At 46.9% G+C, this 22,720-nt stretch overlaps 1 protein-coding gene across 8 annotated transcripts in view; it reads left to right on the top strand.

Moving 5' to 3' along the window:
- MAMDC2 (MAM domain containing 2) overlaps positions 1-22,720 on the top strand; it is a 401,951-nt gene that overhangs the window by 230,510 nt on the left and 148,721 nt on the right. For all 8 annotated transcript variants that reach the window (XM_027041065.2, XM_053205285.1, XM_027041067.2 and 5 more), the window contains 2 exons: positions 18,297-18,591; positions 18,930-19,043. In XM_027041065.2, the coding sequence (XP_026896866.1) occupies positions 18,297-18,591; positions 18,930-19,043 (409 nt within the window). The remainder of the gene's footprint in view (positions 1-18,296; positions 18,592-18,929; positions 19,044-22,720) is intronic.

The raw sequence follows: 22,720 nt of genomic DNA, 5'->3' as shown, positions 1-22,720 counted from the left end.
GCAGCCAGAGTGTGACTGAGGAAGGAGTCTCACACAAAAGATACAATGGAAGTCACTCTTTATTTCCTCTTTTTAACCTTATCTGCTGATTAAATCCTAAAATATGGGGGTAATGAAGTAAATTATCTGCTCGATTTCATGTTGATTTCCAAAACTATTCATCAGTTCTATGTTTCATTATGGTAAAATATACATAAATAAAATTTACCATTGTTAGCCACTTGTAAGGGTACATTTCAGCGGCATTAAGTACATTCACAGTATTGTACAATCATTACCACCACCCATTTCCAGAATTTTCACCCCAAATTGAACTTTTGTATCTACTAAGCCCTAATTCCCCATTTCCCTCAACCCCTAGTCCCTGGCAACCCTTATTCTGTTTTTGTCTCTATGGATTTGACTACTTTAAGTACCTCATCTAAGTGGAATCATGCAATATTTGTCCTTTTGAGTCTGGCTTACTTAACTTAGCATAATGTTTATCCATGTTATAGAATGTACCATAATTGCATTTCTTTTTGAAGCTAAATAATACTGTATTTTGTGAACATACCATTTTATTTCTCCATTCATCTATTGATGGAGGATAATGCTTCTATGAACATTGATGTAAAAATATCTCAAGTCCCTACTTTCAAATCTTCTGCACAGACACCTAGAAGTCAAGTTGCTGGATCATATAGTGATTCTGTTTCCATTTTGAGGAACTGCCATTTTGTTTTCTGTAGCAGCTGTGCCATTTTATATTCGTATCAACAAGTGCTCCTATTTCTCTACATCCTCACCAACTCTTGTTATTTTGATTTTTTTGATAATAGCCATACTAATGGGTATGAGTAGTTAATCAAGTATATTTTAAACAGTATTTGCTATGGTAGACATTTGTCACATTACAATGACTTACCATCTTCTGAAAAGCTTTTCTGAATACGGAGAATTTCCATGTTGTAAGTTCTGCCTCTTCAGTACAGAGCTCAGAACTCAAATCCCCAGCTTCCTTTTTGGCTAGAATAAAATCATGTGACCCAGACTCCATTAATCAGATGCATCTATGCAAGACTTAAATTCTTACATGACCAAGAAAAGATATAAGCTCTTTTCAGTGCTTCCATTTTGTTGGCTTGGGTGATGGCAATGGAATTTGACTTTAGGGAGGCATTAACAATTGCAGTAGGTCTAATGCAGTCAAGTTCCCAATGTCTAGGCTGATGGTGGCATATCCTCAGCAAGCCATTTCTGTGGTATGATTGTGGGTGTTGTTCCCAGCAGCTGATTTTCAAGCCTATTTCTCCAACCAAAGAGTCCAATCCAATCTAGTTTACAATTTCCATTTCATATCCAGTTGAATACTTGTCTTTACCCTGCCCCATACCACCAGTGAGGCTTCTTCCTGGGGGCCTTGGAGTGGGGAACGGGCATGGTCTACATGTTCACTCTTTCTTTTCTCTTTTTCCTCTAGTCTTGATTCTTGCAGAGCAGGGACAGGAAGGATGGATGAAATACAGAAAGAATGTTTACTTAACTGGTGCCATTGTGGTCCCCTCTCAGATGGCATTCTGCTTTCTGTGGCATGTGTCTACACACTGGCTCTCTGGTGGTGGACTTTTCTGTATGTCCAAGTGACCAGAATGGAATATACATGAGACATCACTGAAGAAAAGCTGAGTAAAGCTTTTTTTTTTACTCAGTAAACATAGTTTAGGCATAGTTGAAGGCAGCAAGTGAACGAAAATCAAACCAGTTCACATTCCTACCTCTCTGAGTTCATGTTATCTACCATGCTAGTTACTGAAGGTACAGCTGTTTGGGGGCCCTGTTTTTATCTGGGGGTCTTGGGTCCAGCACTTCATACCCATATCAACTTGATCCACCTCCTGACCTGGGTGATCCAATCAGACTTGATCTTTACCACTGCCCCCTGCTTTGGTTCATGGTGGAATGCCCCAGGGTCTCCATCTGCTGGAGTCCTTGCTTGATGGGCTACTCTCTTGGGTTGAGTGCAAGCAAGTCAGCTCAAGCCTGGCTTCTTATGGACCCACAGGCAACTTACACAGCTTTGCCCCCACCAAGTAGTGAGAGTACAGACTGTTAAACTCTTGCCTTCTCTCTTCCCTGTCATCTCTTTCCATTTCTTTCCCCCTGCACACATGGGTATAGGACACAGATCAGCAAGTGCACTGTATAGACAGAACCGAACTAAGGAATAAAGTGTCAATAAAACACTCTACGTCTTTCAGAATGATGTCTGGACCCCATTTCATGTTAAAGGGATTTGGAAAATAGCACCTTCCCATTTCTCCCAAGGGGAGAGGAGGGAAAAGTCATGGTACTCATCCTTTCCCTGCAACACCCAACTCATAGGGTTGTCCTTTCTCTCCATAGCTTTCTCATATACCAACTGGACGTGGAAGGGAGTATGGGGCATAGTCTGGGGTGAAGACTGGGGGTTACAGAGCCCATTTGGCCACTTCTTAATAATCCCTGGAAGAATTCCCTGGCCCCAACTGGTTTCATTTTTCTCTCAAATCTGGGACACATTTATCTCTTTATCTTTTAGCTGTGGACAGTAGCTCATGTTCCACTCAGCAATCTATTACATTTCCTGGGCAAAACCCATAGTGTCCTTTCAGAATTTTATATATTTGCACTTCATCCAAAGGCTCTTATTGTGTCTCCTATCATTTATCTTTATGGATATAATTTTTGTGTGCAGGGATATTAACTAGCCTAGCATACAATCGTAATGCTGTACACTGATTCCTAAAGGATCCAGATGAGCCCCCTTAAACCTTCACTGAGATTATTGGAAACCCCAGAGAAACTACAGGACACCAAAGACAAAGAATAAAACCTACAAGTAGCCAGAGAATATAGATTACCTGCAAAGGAGCAACTATAGTGTCAATAAACTTCTCAACAACATCAACAGAGGCCAGAGGATAATGGAATAATTGCTTCCATATCGGAAGATAGGAATTATTTCCTTTCCTTCCACACCCACCATACACTTCTGTATTTCCCAGACCCTCATCCTTTTAATATAGTAATAGTATAATTTGGTTTAGATCAATCATCAATGTTTGCATTACACGTGTACGTATGACTTGCTCTTGAGTGTTTGTGACTTGTTTTTGCCCTCTGAAAGTGTTTAATGTGTTCTTTGTTGTCCCCATTGTTTTGATATTTCACAGTGATATGACTTGGTGTATGCCCATTTTCATCCATTGTTCTGAGCACTTAATGAGCCTTTCAACCTACAAAGTCATGTATTTGAATTCAGGAAATTTCCTTAAATTAATTCTCTAATTTTTTTCCCCCTCATTCATTTTCTCTGGTCTCTTCTTCTGAAACTCCCATTATTCATGTTTTCTTCTTTTCTTTTTTCTTTTTTTAAAGTATTCTCTTTGCCCAACATGGGGCTAGAATGCATGACCCCCAAGATCAAGAGTCACATACTCTACAGACTGAGCCAGCCAGGTACCCGGAAACTCCTATTATTTAGATGTTGCCTTATTAGACTGTTTGATACAATGTTTTGCAATAAAATATAAGCTTTTATATTTTCTGTTGAAAATGCAAATATAGAACTATAAATTTATACCCTTATAATATTTTATTATAATAAAATATAAAATACTATTATTTTCTTCTATTTTTTTTTCTTTGCTTTATGCTCTACTTTTTTTGGGAGAATGACCCAAAAGGTTCACTTGAACCTCCAACCTTTCTCATTGAGTGTTTCAGTTCTGCTCTCATGGTTTTAATTTCTAAGAGATCTTTTGTGTTCTCTGAATGTTCCTTTTTAAATAGCATCCTGAAGTTGTTTCTGGGATTCAGCACGATGGCTTATCTCTCTGAAGATTTTAATAATTGTTTTATTTTGAAGTTTTCCTTTCGTGGTTTATTTTGCTTTGAAGTTGCTTTTTTTTTGTTAGTGGCTTGTTTGTTTGACCTTTATCTTGTATATTAGAGGCATTCTTTAGCTGTTTGGTGATATTTAGGTGTCTGCTCATGTTTAATTGTGGATAAAAAGCTAACTGGAAGATCTGAATAAGTTGCATTGGAGGGTGATATAGCTGGAGGGCTATCTGTTGGCGGAAACCTTAATACCACTATGTTTACATTTTTCTTCTATATCTGGTCAGATTCCTTGGAGATGACCTTTCCATTCTCATTCTTCTGCCTGGAGAGAAAAAGTCTGGTCATAACTGTTCTGGAAGCCAAGTGGGTGATCAGGGCTTGGAGGCAGGGTCTCCGCTTTCAGGGTCTACACATTCATTTATTCACCCTGGCTTCAGGGTGGAACTTCTGCTCTTAACCCAGTCTTTGCCCTCCCAATCCAGCCTACTTCTGTTCTGCCTTTTCCTCTCTTTTGCTAGAATGGTGTGATCGTTAGTTTAATGTGTCAATTTGACTGGGCTAAGAGATGCTCAGATAGCTGGTAAAAAAAGATTTCTGGGTATGTCTGAGAGATTGTCTCTGGAAGAGATTAGAGATTAGCATTTGAATCAGCTGACCTAGTAAAGAAGACCACCCCCCCCCCCCCCCCCCCCCCCCCGCCAATACAAGCCAATTTGTCCATTACCCTTAAGGACCTGCATAGAACAAAAAAGTAGAAGGGCTCATTTACTCTCTGCCTCAGCTCGGCCATCTGTCTTCTCCTGCCCTCAGACCATAGAGTTCATCCTTCTCAGGCCTTTAGATTTGGACCAGAACTGACACTATTGTCTCCCCTGGTTTATCAGGCCTTTCAGTTCAGACTGGGACTATGCCACCAGCTTTCCTGGTTAGGAGACAAGAAGTCATCCAATAGCATTGATTATAGCTAGTGCTTCTCAAACACCTTTTTTGATCCTCATTTTTGGCCACCCTCTTCTTCCTCGTTTCTAATATTATCCAGTATCACTATCTCCTGGACTCTTGATGACATTGTAGAATAAACTGAGCCACCAACCTGACTTCCATCTGCTAGGTCATTTTTTCTTTATCCACTTTCTTTCTAGCTTTCAAAAGTTTGCTGTCTCCTTTCCCATTCTCTGTAGGCTTAAAGGCTTATACATTTCTACAGAATGACTATTTGTTATAGTCTTTCAATGGGTTCTAGAGAAGCCAAATTTGGATGAGCGTGTCCAATCCACTGTCTTCACCCAGAACATTAATCTAGAAACCTATATCCAACTGAGCTAATGTTTTGACTGATGCTTTCAAAGACTGAGCAAATTGACCTCTCATAGATCTTAGCTGAGAAAAGTTCCTAAAGGATCTATTTCAAAAAGAAGGAAATTGAACTTTGAAGGGAAAACGTGGAACACAAGCATTAATAGACCTGGGAGTCTGGTGGGGACCCAGGCAGATGCCACCTACAGAGAAGCTACTCCCTTCTGGAGGAATGTGGTGATGTCTGACCCAACATGGAAACCCAGCAGAGATGCAGAAGGCAGCCCCCACTGCAGGGCATTCCCACAGCTTGAGTGAAAGGAGCCCTTTCAGTTCTATTGTCTGGTTTTGGAAGGAAGCCTAGGAGTGAGGGAACCACTTTCCCATGGAACATCCCCATCCATCCCACCAAAACGTGAGAAAAATCCTGAGTCCCATGAGTTGGATATTCAGAGATCTAATTTGAACCTGCTATGGGTGAGTGACTAAATAAAGCTTTCCCATAACAAAATAAATATAAAATAAATGTGTATATCAAGTTGTAAAATGTGTAATGAGAAAAGCACCCTTTTCTGTTGAGGAGGAGTTATAGGGGCTTCCAGCAGTTTGGAAACAAGATGTCTCATTTAAAAGTTTCTCTCTGTTGTTGTTGTTGTTTCTTTTCTTTTCTTTTCTTTTCTTTTCTTTTCTTTTCTTTTCTTTTCTTTTCTTTTCTTTTCTTTTCTTTTCTTTTCTTTTCTTTTCTTTTCTTCCTTTTCTTTTCTTTTCTTCCAGAAGACACTTTTATTGGACACAGACAAACTTGCCCATCAGGCTATAACCAGGGACCAAGATCATTTCCTTTAGCCTCTAGAAACATCATCTGTAAGAAGCCTCTCCATATCTTCCCCCCCATCTTGTTTGCTCCACCTCAAGTATCATCAAATGAAGGTTCCATTTTAATCCTGAAACTATTTTCTATGTTACTCTTTTTAATGTCCTAGTTGTTGGTGATATGGGGAAACAAAGGCAAAAGAAACAATTAAATTTCCTTACAGCTTACAGCCCACTGACAGGTCCTTGAGATAGGCAGAGTGACCTTCCTCTAGGAGCTCAGCTGCCTCAATGGTGACACTTAGCTGAGGGTAAAAGGCAACCTTAGTTTAACATTAGCCCAACCTCCAGAATTCTATAAGTCTCCTTTAACATATAAAAATGACTTTGGAGACTTCCTTTATCTCTACCCCCCAAGATACATGTTAGCAATCATCTTCCAAGCATATGGCCCACTGATCTACATCTAAAGGGTCTCATGACCAAGGTTTTATTAGACAGTAATAAGTGACCTTTTCCTCACAACACCTATTCCCTCGAGGTCCTGGAAACCTTGCTTCCAAAATTCCTTACAGATTACACTCTCCCTAACCCCTCCCAACTTGAAGGTATATAATCAGTCACCCGTCACAACCCCAGTGCAGCCCTTTCCGCCCATGTGTCCTAATCCCTGTGCTTTAATAAAACCAACTATTTGCACTGAAAACATCTCAAGAATTCTTTCTTGATCGTTCACTCCCGAACCCCAACATTTTCACATCAGTTAGTACTTAGAAAGGCATCCACTCAATAGTTCAGATTTTTCTTCTACTCTGATAAGACATCAAAGCTACAGCTTACCAATTGTCCCATTTGTATTTCTAGTTTCTGCACCCTCCCACTCCCCAAAGGCAGGATACTATATGAAAGGCTGTTCTGATGGATACACTCCATAATCAATCTCAACTACAAGCCTGGAAAAACTTGAGTTGATACAAAAGGAATATTAATATTTACATAGTGCAAACAGAGTGCAGGCTCTTTTTTGAATATTAAAATAATATTTTAACCTAGTACTCATCACCACCCCGTGTGGTAGGTACTACTATTATTTTCATTTTACAGAAGAGGAAACTAAGGCAGAGAGCCACTCAACAATGTGCTCTAGGTTCACAGGTAGTAAGGGGCTACAAGTTCAACTCCAGGGGTCTGTCTCCAGAGTCCATGGTCTCAATGACAAAATTACACTCCCTGTTCTAACAGTTTGTTCTTTTCAAAACGCTTTAAAAAAATTTAATAATAATAGTCACACGGTTTGTAGTGTTGGGATTTGGGAGCCAACAGCCAAGAAATAATTCTTGAGACATTTTCTGTGTGAAAAGATGGTTTTATTAAAGCACAGGGTCAGGATCTGTGGGCAGAAAGAGTTGTACTAGAGTTGTAAGGAGTGACTGATTATGTAAGATTTTCTTTTTTTTTTTTTATAACAAATGACCACTTAATTTTTTTAATGTTTTTATTATTTATTTATTTTGAGACAGAGAGAGAGAGAGAGAGAGAGAGAGAGAGCATAAGCATGACCATTTAATTTTTTTAATGTTTTTATTATTTATTTTGAGACAGAGAGAGAGAGAGAGCATAAGCATGAGCAGGGGAGGGTCAGAGAGAGAGAATCCCAAGCAGGCTCAGTGCTGTCAGTGAAGAGCCCAATGTGGGGCTTGATCCCACAAACCATGAGATCATGACCTGAACTGAAACCAAGAGCTGAACACGTAATTAACTGAGCCGCCGGGCACCCCATAAGATTTTCTCTTCTAGGGAGGGGAGGCTGATGTTAGGGTTCCAGGGAACTCAGTCTGTAGGTTTCTGGATATCCCTTTTTTCTTGTAAATCATTAAGACAGTGGCAAATTGGTCTGTGTCAGACATGACTATGATCTCTATCAGTTAACCATCTGTTCTTCCCTTTCCTTTGTTCTTGGGCAGTCAGGAGTGTCTGAAGAACATCATACATATCCCACTGGAGGTGGGGGGGGTTGAGAGGTTTTAGCTTGTGCTTTGCCCTCAGCTTGCCTTTTGCTCCCCCATCAATAAGACTTAACTCTGTTAATGAAAATATTAAGCCAGAGCATTCTTTTTAAGTTTTTTTTAATGTTTATTAATTTGAGAGATAGATAGTGAGCAGGGGAGGGGCAGAGAGAGTAGGAGAGAGAGAATCCCAAGCAGTCTCTGCAATGTTAGCACAGAGCCCAACATGGGGGGCATGAACCCATGAACTGTGAGATCATGACCTGAGCAGAAGCCAAGAGTCAGATGCTTAATCGACTGAGCCACCCAGGTGCCCCTTAAGCCAGAGCCTTTTTAACCCTGGCTTAGTAGAATCACCTTGGAAAACTTTAAAGAAATACTAGTGCTTTTGTCCTGTCCCAGAAATTATGATTTAATTGGTTTGCTGGGGCCCAACCTGTGTATTAGAAACAACTCCCCAGGTGGTTCTGATGTACAGCTGGAACTGTGATTCACTGGATCAGCTCTTTGAGGCATCTTGCAATGTCTGGTGGTCGGGTTTTTTCATTATCACCAAAATCACCTGTGCCTTGGGCACTCACTTTGAAAATCTGGAGGAATTGGTGTCATTTGACATCTTTAAACACCCAGGATTTTAGGGATGCCTGGGTAGCTCTGTTAGTTGAGTGTCCAACTCTTGATTTAGGTTCAGGTCATGATCCCAAGGTCATGAGATCAAGCCCCACCCATGTCAGGCTCCACACTGAGCCCTGAGCATGGAGTCTGCTTAATATTCTTTCTCTTTCTCTCTGTCTCTCTCTCTCTGCCCTTCACCCTCTCATACTCTCTCTTTCTAAAATAAATAAAGGGGCACCTGGGTCACTCAGTCAGTTGAGCATCCAACTTCGGCTCAGGTCATAATCTTGAGATCCGTGGGTTCAAGCCCCAGGTCGGGCTCTGTGCTGACAGCTCAGAGCCTGGAGCCTGCTTCAGATTCTGTGTCTTCCTCTCCCTCTGCCTCTCCCCCACTCACACTCTGTCTCTCTGTCTCTCAAAAATAAATAAACGTTAAAAAATTAAAATTGAAGTAAATAAAAAATACCCAGGATTTTAGGCCTTTGCATTTCAAGCTTCCAGATTACTGGTAATGGTGTGGCTTGACTTGCCATCAATAATATGTCTTTGCACACCACACACACATACACGCATGCCCGCATGCACGCACACCTCGTTTGCCTGTTCAGAGCTGATGTTTGCTGTCTCTCCCCTCCCAGATGGTGGCCATTCTGTCTCTGAGAAGCTGTAAACATCGCCATCTCTGCATCTAGGGTTTGGGGTTTCACGGCTCTTTTGGGGAATGTGTTTGGCTGCAGAATTCCAGCTCTCAGATGCAGCTTGAAGAGGAGAAAACGTATTACTTGGGTTTAGCCCACGTTGTGCGTAGAGCCCCCAGCCTCTGGAGCCCCCACTAACTGTAATGAGGTAGAATCCCAAGTCCTTTGGCTCACTCCTAGCCCCTGCAGGGGACATAGGGCCTTAACTCCCAGGATTGGGGGGATGTCCCAGGGGTGAACATACGTGTTCACAGGCCTGCCCCCCACCCCATCCCCGGCACAGCCACAAGCTGCCCATTCTCACCGCAGTTAACCTTGAAATGCCAACAATGTCTGCAGCAAGGTGGACAAGACACTGCCCACCCGTTCTTTTTAATCCTGTCCCCGGGGTCATAGAGCTGTTTGTGGCCCGTGTTTGGCAGAGACCTAGGGGGACAGACTCATCTGGGTTCCCAACAGCCCAGCCTTTCTCCTGGACCCCTATGGGAGTGTACAGGGCTGGGCTGCCACAGGCTCAGATGGCCGGATGCAGGCTGTTTCATTATTCTCTCTCTCTCCCTCCAACCCTCAGGGCCTGGTGCCTCCTTTCAGGGGCCAAGTCCTCTCCCTGCAGCCCCCTCCACCTCTCATGAAAGTGGGCTTCTGAGAGCCTCCCTCCCCTGCCTTCCCCGAGTTTACCAAACATGCCACTCTGACCCCAGAAAGCCTACTCGGCTCCCCGTTCAGACGGCCGTTCCTCTTTCCATTGGCTCTGTCATCTCCGAGCACATCTGTGCAGTTCATTTGTTTCCATAAATACCCTCCTGGGGGACCGATAGCTTAGATTTAGTTCTTTCCCTTCTAATGATAGGCCCACAGCCTCGGCAGGCTGTGTATACCAGGGAGGACGTGCTGTTCCACAGCCTCTCTTTCAGCCAGCATTTATTGTGTGCCTACAGTTAGCCATGCACACAGATGACACCAGAGCAGAAACAAGTGTAAAGCAGACTTCTCAGCCCTTGAAATATCAGCTTCCATTGTGGATAACAGAGACATACACAAAGTCATGGCAATGCGGCCTCAAGAACATTGTGGTTTGGGAGGACAGGAGGCACAGGTAGAGGAGGAGAAGACATTTGAGCTGAGTCTTTGGAAATGAAGAAGAGTGGGTAGTGTAAACGGACTGTATTTTTTCTTTTTCGTGACACAAGTGCCTGATTTAAGTTTTGGTTGCTGAAGGCCTCCATTCCAAAGAGGCATCCACTTCAGAGACTTGAAGTTATCTTGAACAAACTCTTTGCCAGCCAAGGGGTCTAGATAAAGAGCCAGACCACCTTTCCTCGCTGAGTCTCCTTTGTTTTAAAGATCTTGGTTGATTCCGGTAACTGGCCATTTGGGCCACTTGTCTTTTCTCTCTTGCTTTAAATTCTTGCTCTTACATTTTAAATTCACCAATCGTGAGCCCACAAAACCCTCGGCCCCCACCCTAACCCCAATAAAAGCAGAAGCCCAGCCCATGGGCGCCATGTGTCTCTACCTACAACCTCGCAGTGGACCCGGGTGTGCTGTGTAATTTCCAGGCCTTGTAAGTAATAAGCCTTTATTTTTTGCCAAAGTTGGCTGATAGTCATTGCTGAAAGGCATTTTGCAATCATATTAAGAACCAGAAGGGTCAATCCCATTGTAACAATGCTTTGGAAAGAAGAGAGGTCTGTGGGAAGCTCACTGGGGCCAAGGTGAGTGTCTCCGGGCGTTTTTATCTGGTAGCATTACTATGCTATGTAAATTTCACCTTTTTATAAGGACACCAGTCTTAATTGAGTTAGGGGCCCACTCTGCTCCAGTGTGACCTCATCTTCACAAATAAAGTCACATTCTGGGGTCCTGGGAGATAAGACTTCAATATACATCTTGGGAGTTGGAGGACAGAATTCAACCCATTATAAGGAGTTTCCTAAAGGGAGAAGGAGAGGAAGGCATTCTGTTTCTGAGCAGAAAGAAGAACACATAAGAACACATGAGGAGTGGCCCAGAGGACAGAGTTCAGGACCAGCATGGGCTGGTGGGGGCGTGGGTGGTAGCAGTGTGATGGGCTCAGAATGGAAACGTAGGTTGACCCTGGTCATAAAGGGCTTTTTCTGCAAACTCTGAGTATAGACGCTTCACTGGAACCGACAGAAACTTGCCTCTGGCCTTGGCCCAGCATAGCAGTAGAGCAATGAAGTGTGGGGTCCGAGAGCAGGACATTGTACAGTGTTTGCCCAAACTTTCCCCACATTGGAAGTGTAGACAGGTCAAGAGGGCTTTGGTGGTAGCTAGAGCTGGTTTCACATCCTGGCCCCCCACCCTTGGGCAAGTCACTTAAACTCTTTAGGCCTAGTTTCTTCCTCCATAAATTGACCATGAAACCCCCTGGCACATCACAAACACTCAATGAAAGGTGGTAGTGTTTTCACTATGATGAGTCAGCCCCAAGAACATTTGACTTAAAAAAAATTCAAAAGATTGCCATCAAACCATAGTGAAAGATGTCTGACTCCAAGCTAGGGTTCCGAGTAAACTGATGGAACAAAGATTAACGATAGAAAGTATCTATTTAACTATCTACTCCCTTTCCAATGCCGACTGTAAAGGAAATAGCTGCTTGACCAAATCCAGTCATTTGAGTGTAGGGATTTGAAAAGCAGGGCATATATTTTGTAGTAACAGGACATTTGTTAACAACTGGTTAACATTGGGCCTCGGTCCGTCACAGCAGATGAGTCAGACCTGCAGCAGGCACGTGACTGTCCCCAAGGGGTGAGAGGCAGCTGGTGCTAGTCAGGAACCAAGGGACACTGCCAGCCAGCCTTGGGGCAGAGCCCCCAGACACCTCCTGCAGGAATGCAATGAAGGTCATGGGCAGGACAAGCCACAGAGGCTGGAATTGTTTTACCAGCTTATTCTCGACCTGATAGCATGCACTGAGTGGGATATGTTGGGGTCTAAGTGTGGAGAGCGAGAGAGAGGGAGAGAGACAACATGAAAGCAAGACAGAGAAAATGCTGAGGGAGAGGCAGAGGTGAGCCCCAGAGTGCATCACAGAGACCCAGAGAGAGACAGACAGACAGACACGAAAGAAAGAAGAAAGATGGAGAGAGGCAGAGACAGACAAAACTCCAGAGCAGAGACAATGTCTTGCTATAGATCAGAGGGGATGCAGGAAGCAAGAAAGGAAAAAAGATAAACAATAAAACCTTGCATTGCGAGCAACTTGTTCTGCGAATGTTCCAGAAGACGAGCAAACATTTCTAAGAAATTTTAAGTTGGTAAACGAGCAACGTCTTGCAATATGAGTAGTATGTGACACTGAATGTCACATGATCACAACGGAGCCCATGGTTCTTGAAATTCACTTTGATATACGAGTGCTTTGGATTACAAGCATGTTTCCAGAATGAATTATGCTCACAAACCAAGGTTTTACTGTATGTATATATAGATATAGATACATAGATATACATATACATATAGATACAGATGTAAATTTTAAAACCTATAATATGTAATAGAGAGCAACCAAAGTAAAATTAATATAAAAGATATTATGAATAGCCTTACATTTGCACGGGACCTACAGTATACAAAGTCCTTTCTGTGTGCCCAAATACGGACCAGTGAGGAATGAGCTTATGACTTCCCGTCTTGTCTCTACCTCTTAGAGACCCATGACCTTTGCTGAAAGTCAGACTCTTTCTGCCTCCATTTTCTCTTCTCTAGAATGGGACTGATCAACTGTGTCTGGAAGGGTGGTGCTGAGGCATCCCATGCTCGGTCTCCACAGCGGCTGGAGAATTGAAGTTAGCCTCCCACCAAATTTGACTCTACCCGGGCGGGGATTTACATAGATCTGTTTTAATTCATTGCCAGTGTTTGAAAATCAGGAGCTATTACACACATCTCTAGACATTGGGCTTCTTTTGAAAAATTGGGCAAAATAGGCAGGGCTGGACCCTCATCGCGCCATGGCGACTTGGCCTCAAGCTGGTGCCAGCGATGCCCTGTGGTTGGGGGCGCTGGCTCCACCATCCCTCCCTAAGCGCCCCCTGCTACCAGCTCAGTTCTTTCATTCATGTTACTTCCCTGGCCGGTGGAGGTTTTGTTTGCAGGCCTTGCTCTACCTCGGCAGCCTGTTTCAGCAAAATGGTCTTTCCATGGGTCGGTCTGCCATCTGTGAGGCGAAGAATGCTTCTTGTCCACCCCTGGGTCCCTGCCCCCAGCGCTGTGCCGGGCACATGGAAGTGCTTGCTGAAGTGACCATTAGGGGGCACTGCATGAGACCACGCAAGGGTGCGTCAGGAGAAACGTCACGAGAATGACGCAGGTGCTCCTGCGAGGGGCACCCGTATTTCTCCTTCCTCTACTGTGCCCAGAAAACTGGAAGACCGAGCCAGATCTCTAGAGCCAGGGGGTTAAACGAAAAGCTGGATCCTTGGTTGAGGGCTGCCCCGAGAGGAGCGGGGAGCAGAGCAGCGCGAGGCTTCGCCAGGCTCTGCGACAGGGCTCGCGTGGCTCTCCGCAGGGACAGGAGCCTTTCCCTGCACGTGGTGTCACGGTGTCGGCAGGTTTGCATTGGCAGCATAGCTGGACGTGTGACCCGGAACAAGTTAATGGACGCTTCTGGGCCTGCTTCATGTTCTGTGAGATGGAGAGAGCAATGTCTCCCTCTCGCGGGGAGGTAGCAGGGTCACGGGAGATGACGCCTGGCACGTGCCTGGCACGTGTTTGCTCTTTGCTTAACCCTTTCTGTATTAGTGTCGTCCAGCTGCCAGAACAAACCAGTGACTTAAAACAGCAGTAAGTTTATTATGTCCCGGCTCTGGAAGTCAGGACTGTGAAGCGAAGGAGTCTGCGGGCTACACTCCCCTGAGGCTATCAGGACAAGATCTGTTCTTCTCCCCTTCCGCTGCAGGTGGCTCCAGGTGCTCCTTGGCCTGGGGCTCTGCCACTGCCATCGCTGTCTCCACCTTTACCCTGTCTGTTACTGTCTTCTGTCTCTGGGAAGGGCACTTGCCCTTGACTTGGGGCCTTTAATAATCCAGGGTGATCTTACCTCAAGATCCCTAACTGAATTACCTCTCCATAGCACCTTTTCTAAATAAGGTCACATTCACAACATACCTTTTTTGGGGGGGGGGGGGGGCGGGGGGGAGGGCGCTACCATTCAACCCACTATAATACCTAATGCTTATTGAGCGCCTTCTACAGGCCAGAACTTTGCATGCATTATTTAATCATTCCATTAAGCTAAGTCTTGGAGGAGAGAGTCCTGGGTAGTTCTCATCTGGGGGTCTGATGCTGTTTTTTCCAGAGGTTAAGGCGGTGCTTGGCTCCATGGCTCCATGATTAGAGACCGAAGGAAGTGGGTTAATGCACGTAATTCCTAGATTTTGTGGATTCCCTCCTTGGCTCTCTCCATGTGCAATATCCTTTCCCCTGTCTGCAAAATGTCTGTGGTGGACACCAGTGTGCTGTCCGGATCCTCCTTCAAGCAGGGACTTGTCATCCCAGCTGCTGGGATTGTCGTCATCGCACGGCCTCCAGTCCTCAGCCCCTCTGGGTCGGCCTCAGTGCAGAAAGCACACCAGGACAGGTGTGGACCACATCCGTCAGTGACTGACAGGAGCAGCAATACAAAGCAGCTGGACATATCAGCCCAACGTGGGATAAACTGGGTGGGCCGTTTCACCACCAGAGTTCCCTGTGGGGTCAGGAGAGACTCTGTGTGACCTGCGCAGCAGTGTCTCCCTCAGCCCAGTCGTGCCTCCTCCTCCCTTCCACACATGCAGAGCCCAAGGGCACCACTTAAGGAATTTTTTTGTTTGTTTGGTTTGTTTGTTTGTTTTGAGAGAAAATGCACGAGCTGGGGCAGAGAGAGTACTCCAAGCAGGCTCCACAATGTCAGGGCAGAGCCCTCCCTACTCAGGGCTCCAACCCGCGAGCCGTGAGCCCCCTAGTAAACAGCCTGCACACGAACCTCCAAACCACAGTCTGCCTCCCTGAGACACCAACCTGCTCCAGTGTCAAAGGGTCATCTGTGCTCCAGATCCTGCAATTATCTGTGAAATGGAAATTTTACTCCAACTAACTTTGTGTTTATGTGTAATGGCTCAGTTTCCCACAGGCAGCGATAAATGTTGTTGCCTTGACGTTTTAATTCATATTTAAACATTTTTGAAGATGTCTTTACGGCTTTGACGTTTTTCATTTTCCTGAGTCTTGGAACCTGCAGGTGAATGTAAGGCGATCTGAAAACTGCAATATTCTGCAGATGCCTGGAAAAAGGTGTGCCAGTTTGATGGTTGCTAAAAGCTTGCTTGGTTGAAAAGAGTGTTTTGAGGTTTCAAGTGGATTCCTAGCTGTCTCTGCATGTTTCATTAAGTAATTTGATGAAAGTAATCAGATATTTAGCACCATCTGAGCAAGAAATCAAAACAGAACATAAGACAAAGGAGACAGGCTACTCTACCGGTTGAGAGAATAGGCTTTTGGAATAAAGCAGATATGGGTTTCACTATCACTGAAGTCTGCACCTCAGTCTCCTCATCTGTTGAATGGGAGCAATAATAATATTGACACCCCCCCCCCAGGGTCCTTGTGAAAGTTGAATGAGATTTTCTATTAAAAAAACATTTACAATAGCAAGCATGTTAAATGGTATTTGTTACTAGCTACCACCTGAGGCAAAGCTTATAAACACACACACCCTAAAGAAATTTTAGATTTGGGTCATTGCTCACAGAAAACTCATGAGAATTTGTCCAAGCTTACTTTCAAAGGATCATAAGGGTTTTTTTGTTTTTAGCGACAAAGCTATCAAATTTCTCATATTGAAGGTGACAGCTGAATAGAGACCTTTTCAGGCAGTGTGGGTGGGAGTCGTGGATTTCCAGGGAAAGGCATTTCAAGCTGAAGGAACAGCCAGTGCAAAGCTCTGGGAGGACAGCTAGCTTGGAGCTGAGGACCAGCTGAGAGGTCCATGTGGCTGCAGGGTAGATGAGGTCAGAGATGTGAGGGGAGGGGCAGGTCTTGTAGGACCTAGTAGGTCTTTGTGAAGACTGGGTTTTGATTTGCTGATTTGGGAAGCTGTCACAAGTCTGGAGCCAAGGAATGACAGGGCAGATGGCCCGATTTCTGTGTTGAAAGGATGCCCCTGACCACTGGGTTAGGAATGGAGTGGAGGCCTGCAAGGCAGAGAGACAGGGACCCCACCGTTAGGAGGCTCCTGCAGTCTCCCTAGCCAACGATGGCCACTCAGATCAGGGTGGTCACTGTAGGCATGGAACATACTTAGCATCTGCTGTATCTTGAATCCTGAATGGGGCGTTTGATAATGTCCTGAGAGGAAGAGAAGAGTCAAGGATAACTCTATGTGTTTTGTCCTGAGCAACTGGAGGAAAAAGATTCTTTTAAAAATTTGTTTTAAAGTTCAAGTTAGTTAACATACAGTGTAGTGTTGGTTTAATCGAGGAAAATGCAAGGGGAGGGGCACCTGGGTGGCTCAGTTGGTTAAGCCTCAGACTCTTGGTTTCAGCTCAGCTCATGATCTCACGGTTGGGGGGAGGGGTTCCAGCCCCTCACATGGAGCCTACTTGGGATTCTCTTTCTCCCTCTGCCCCTCCCCCACTCACTCATATGCTCCATCTCTCTCTCAAAAAAAAATAAGTAAATGAACTTAAAAAAAAAATGCAAGGGGAGGCAGACTGGGGAAGGACTATGAGGTATTCGTGTTGGGACCTGTTAAGTATGAGATAGCTGTTAAACATCCAAATGAAAATGTTGAGGTGGCCGTGAGATAGAAGCATCTGGAGTCAGTGAGCAGTCTGGGCTAGACATATAAATTTGGGAGTCATCAGGCTATACGGTTGGTGCTCCAAACTATGGGACTGGAGGAAATTACTAAGGGAGAGGGGAGCTAAGAGGACACAGCTTGAGGCACTCCAGTGTTCAGGGCTCAGACCAAAAGCAGCAGCAGCACAGGATATAGGTCAGGAGCTGCCAGTGAAGGACAAGGAAAACCAGGAGAATTTGGAAACCAGGTGAAGGCACGTGAACAGGGCTTTGATGGTTGAACAGGAGTTCGTTAGGCCAGGGCTCCCCAAAGCGAGGTCCCAGACTAGCAGCATCACGATCGACATCTGGAAACCTGATAAGAATGTGCAGAATCTGAAGCCCCAACCCAGGTCTACCAGATCAGAAACTCTGACAGGTGGGGGCCCTCCAGGGGATTCTGAGGCACCCTCAAAAGTTTGAGAACCACCGACCTAGGCACAAAATTGCCTGCACAAAACCGTAAAGGCCACTAAGAAGAAGAAAAAAAAAACGGTCCCCACCACGTTCTTTCCTGGAAAAGAATTTTTAAAAGACACTTTTGGTGCTCAAAGCGCTCACTGTAACTCCTCCCTGACATCACCAGCCCCAGCCCCCACACGCCAATTTAGAAACCTACTAATTTATCATGGCTCTTTGGAGAGGAGGAATGCCCCCATTTTACGGGACAGAGGGAATCCTGAGAACCAGGCATGCCAGACATTCCACTGCTTAAAAAAAGGGGGGTGGTATTCCAGGCTTAGCATTTCTGGGCCCCGAACGCCCAGAGAATACTGAGAACGCGCTGAGATACAAAGCTTATGTCACCAGTTTCCAAGCTTTCCTCTAGGTTTTCCTAGGAGAATTCCACCCTTTTCCATTCTGGGGAGAAGAAGTTAAAATTAGGGCCAGCCTGCAGCCCTGGTGTGCCAGATGCGGGGAAGCTGTCCCCAGAAATAAGCTGGTTCCCACCGCGGATGGGCGGGGCGGGGCCGGGCGCCTCCAGTCCCAGCCCAGCGGAGGGGCTGCTGGAAGGCCTGCCCCCCTCCAAGTGTCTGCAAGAGGTCTGGTCCCGAGCTTTAAAACCCTGAGCCAAAGCCCTGCATCCCGACCTCTCCCCTCCCGGCCAGTCCTAGCTGGCTTTTCAAAAGTGTGCAATTGTCTCCTTCCCGCCCAGCCCAATCCTCGCCCGGGACCAGCTGTGCGCCGCGCCGGCTTCACCCGGGACGCGATCGAGCGGCGCTCCCCAGTCAGGCACCCCCAGCTTTCCGCTCAGCAACCCGAGCCGCTCCGCAAACTTGGGCAGCTCCAAGTGCACGCTCTGCCTCTCGCCTGGTCCGTCCCCGGCGCGCCCGCTCCCCTCCACCGGGGCTGCCGGTCCCAGCGGGCCGGTAGCTTGCACCCCCTTCGGGTCGTCCTCCCTCCCCGAAGCGCGACCATGCTGCTAAGGGGCGTCCTCCTGGCAGTGCAAGGTAAGTGCGAGGACCCAGGGGGACCCCCGGGGGGCGCCCTCGTGACCCGCTCCCGCAGCCCCGGTGGCCGGCTTGCCGTCCTGGGCTGGGCTAGCCGAGGGCGCCCCGGGATCCTCTCCGACAGCCGTACCCCTCTCCGAAGCCTGGAGTGGTGCTGCGGGTGCACGCAGGGCCCGCGGGGCAAGCGCCGGGGGCGGGGAGGGTATAGTGGTGCACCCCTCTCGCGCCCCTCCCGCGCGCATTCCCGTCACTTTCACCCCGTCCCCCCCCGGGGCGCCCCGAGTTGGCGCAGACGCTCCCAGGCCGAGCCCCAACTGAAACTCGTTTTGTGCCCGCAGCCCTGCAGCTTGCGGGAGCCCTGGACCTGCCCGCGGGTTCCTGCGCCTTTGAAGAGAACACCTGCGGCTTTGACTCGGTGCTCCAGTTTCAGCCCTGGTTTTTAAACGAGGAAGGTAAGGGGGCTCCCGAGCCACCCGGGCCCCGAGGTGAACTTTCCTCCATGCTGGTTGGCTCTTTCTCAAGGGCAATGCTATCTTGGAGTTAAATCCCCTCCGGAGGAAAAGTGTGAGTCATGGATCCTCCTTCCAACCTTCAGCTGTGCGAGGCTGAGGAAGACGCGGGGGCGGGGATGCCCTTTGTTTACCTGGCCCCCGGGTGGAAGAGCTGAGATTTTCGCTCCCCCTCCCCCGCCCCCCAGCACTTCCTAATGGAAGGGAGAAAGGGACACAGCTACTGACTGTCACCCTAGCTGTGTGCCCTCTGCAGGTTGTCAGCCTCTCTGGTCCTCAGTAGACACCTTTACGAGCGGGGAGAGTTGGATGGGAGGTAGTTCTGTTCCCACACTGCAGAAATGGTTCCCCAATTCTGTGATGAGACCTCCGTGATAAGAGCTCGTGGTTACGCTGTGCCTCAGTGTGTTGCTGCTGACTTCATCCTCGTACTTCTGTTGTGTTTGCAACCCAGCACTTAGCAAAGGAGGAAACGAGTCCATGACTGTGTGCCTGAGGTCACTGGGCTGGAGGCGTTGGTCACCGCCTCACCACTACATACTGTTTGGGTTCTGGTGACAGTTTAAATGTGGGTCTTCGGATGTTTCTTCTTGCCCTTCATTATGTGGTAAAAACACAAGCAGCCCTCCAGCGCTCCACAGCAGGCCCTGGGCTCACCCTCTGCTTTTCTTTTCCCCCCCTCGGTGAGCCCATTTGTAGAAGCCTGATGCCCCAGGACATTTGGACTGGGGATAGCCTCCTTTAAAAACACAGCAGCTTAAAGGAGATCAGCTTCCCCTCTGAGCTGTCCTCTGTCCCCAAGGCGACCCAGCTGGCTTCCCCGGAGCTGGGTGGAGGCCACACCCCTGCTTCGCACGCACAGCCTGTCACCACAGCTTGCCCTGGCCCACGCTTCTCTTGGGCTTCTGTTGGCCTCTCGGACCCTCACGGGTGGGCGATATTACCCCGTTTTACAAAGGTGGCCATTTCAGTCTCAGAACGGTCAAACGGCTGGCCCACGACACATGGTGTCACTCCACAGCTGGCCCTGAGCTGTCTAGTTAAGGGGAAGAACCTGGAAGGAAGCAACTCAGTAGCAATCTTTATTTATTGCCAACAGTTGCCAGGTCTTGACCGCTACAGTTTACTTCGGGATGGCTGGGGAAAAAGCAACCCCTGACTTCCTACCTGAGGGGTTCCGACCCTGCTGATGGCCTTGGGAAGGTCTCTGTCATCTCGCCACCCCACCTTTTCTTACCCTGTTCCTGCTGTGGGCGAAGCACCCTGAGAGACCACTGGATGTGGACCGTGGGACGGGCATTATTCCCTAGCACTACCAAGCTTCTCAGGCTTCAGCTGCACAGGAATTACCTGGTGTGCGTGTTACACAGATGCTGAGCCCCTCTCCCTCCGCCCGAGTACCAGATTCACTGGGCCTGAGAATTTGCATTTCGAACAAGTTCCCAGGTGTTGCAGCTGGTCTGAAGACGATGCTTTGAGAACCACTGACCACAGTGTGTTTTTACACAACACACACATGCACCCACTCACGCACCTGTCCCCCAGTGCTGGTGGCCCTGAGCAGAGCGGGAATTGGTGAGAAAGGGCCACTGGTGTGACGCTGAGACTGAAAACCTGCTTAAATCTTGTGCCCTCAACACGCCTCCTGCCTCACGCTAGTCCTGGCCCCAGGTGAAGGACATCAACATCACCCCTTAATCCAGGAGGCCCAGTCTCAGAGCCCCCACCCCCAGCAGGGTGGCTCCTCACTGCCTGCTCCGGGGTCAGTGGATGCGCCACAGCAGGCTGAGCTTAACCCACCTTCCAGACCCACAGGAAATGCTGGCTTGGCCCGTTTGCACCCAAGTGGCAGTTAAACAGCGCCCCTTCGGGGAAAACAGGAAGATGCTTATAATAGGAGAAGGTGATTATGGTTTAATAGTATAATGGAAGCACTGTTGCTTTCCTTCTAGCTTTCTTTCTCGCTTCTAACGGCCACTGCTTTCTGGCTCAGGATCAGGACTACTGGCTTGGCTGGGGGGAAGTTAATTCATTCTCCTCTGAGCCTTCCCGGCAGAAGACAAGAGGCAGGGTAGGCCTCGTTCGCTGGAGAGCAATGTTTTCCAAAGGCCAGAACTTGGACGCGACCAAGCGCCCTCCAGAGGGGCAGTGAGGTGTGCGCCTGCCGAGAGGCCATCGCTAAGAATTTCCGTTGTAAACCCGTTCTCGGGTTGGTCAATTAAAGATGATAAAATCAGCAGAGGCGGCAGTTTGGCAAGCTGTGGCCAAGCCTCTCTGCAGATTTACTTCAATTTGCTGCAGGAATCCTTTGAGACTGGCTCCATCCACCGCCACGTGTTGAATACACCATAGAAAGTTGTAGGTTTCAGAGACCTTTGCCCACGAGTATTTGGCATACAAATGGCACTTTATGTCCTTGGTCAGTAGGTTAATTTGCGGGGAGGAGGCCCAGTGCAGGGAATTAAGTAGGGAAACAAATCTGCGAATTGGAATCTCATCACAGGAAAATCAAATCTGGGGGTAATTGTGTCAGGCCCTTGCTCAAAATATCCCTCCGCTGCCCCAAATTGTATGTAAGGTCCGCTTCTGTGGCGCCTTTCCAGTATTAGGTCTCTAAGAGTCTGTCGTTGCAATTCCAATGTCTCTAGTTCATGGCCATCTTGAAATATACTTGATCTCCACTGGGCATGGGATGGCTGAGTTTTGACCAGTGTTGTTTGCTTGGATTGTGTACCACAATGGAGGGTGCCCCCAGAACAGGGCGGGGGTGCCAGTGCCGGTGATTAGGTGCTGCAGTCCAGTCTTGTCTACTTTCTAGATTTGCTAACATTGCCCAATTTAGTTTAATTTCCCTCTACACTTTTTGGAGAATATTTTTATTTCCTCTAAGTTGTCAAGGGAAGTGAGATTATGTTAGACTCAAACTGGAATTCACGTCTAAATTTTAGGTTTGAATTAAATCCAGGAAAGAAGAGATCTATTTAATCCTATAAAAATCTTCTTTATTCCTTCATTCATCCTGTTTAAAAAAAAAAAACTTGTTTATTCATTCACAGTTCAGTGAATACTGGAAGCTCTTTGGACAGTGGTCCTCAGGTGAAATCGAGACTGTTGGTTCCATTTACCCAATGCCAGCTGTGGGGGCAGAAGCCCTTTGGCTGAGGATTCTTGGAACCCAGTAAGTTGGCCTCACACTGGAAGAGTCACAATCAAATGAATCATCGGGTGAATTTTGGCTCCACTCCAGGCTGTGGACACCTTGGCTTAGCACCTTTAACCTAACTCTATAAGGAAGCCATTGGAGGAACTGAGGAAGGGGGGGAGGTAAAAACCCAGTCCAGGTACCGCTCCTTAACTGGAAGCTGAGAACGCTAAGCCCCCCAGAGGAAGGCAAATAAAGAAATGTGTTAGGTGAATGGGCGATAAACAAGGAAATTCAAAGCACTTGTTTGTAGGGAATGCGTCTTTTGCACAACAGTGGGAGTCGGGTTTGAGGAATGGCCTAATATGGAAGAGTGTGGATGGTATTTGTGCCTCGGAGCGAGTGATGCTATCTGAGGCAGGAAGACAGGCTACAAGGTTTGGCATTACCAGGGGGTAACGTGGGGGACGTGGTAGAG

This window comes from Acinonyx jubatus, chromosome D4 (genome assembly GCF_027475565.1).
Source record: "Acinonyx jubatus isolate Ajub_Pintada_27869175 chromosome D4, VMU_Ajub_asm_v1.0, whole genome shotgun sequence".
Classification (NCBI taxonomy): Eukaryota; Metazoa; Chordata; class Mammalia; order Carnivora; family Felidae; genus Acinonyx; species Acinonyx jubatus.
Note: the sequence above shows the minus strand (reverse complement) of the source record. Positions and strands in the feature narration are given on the sequence as shown.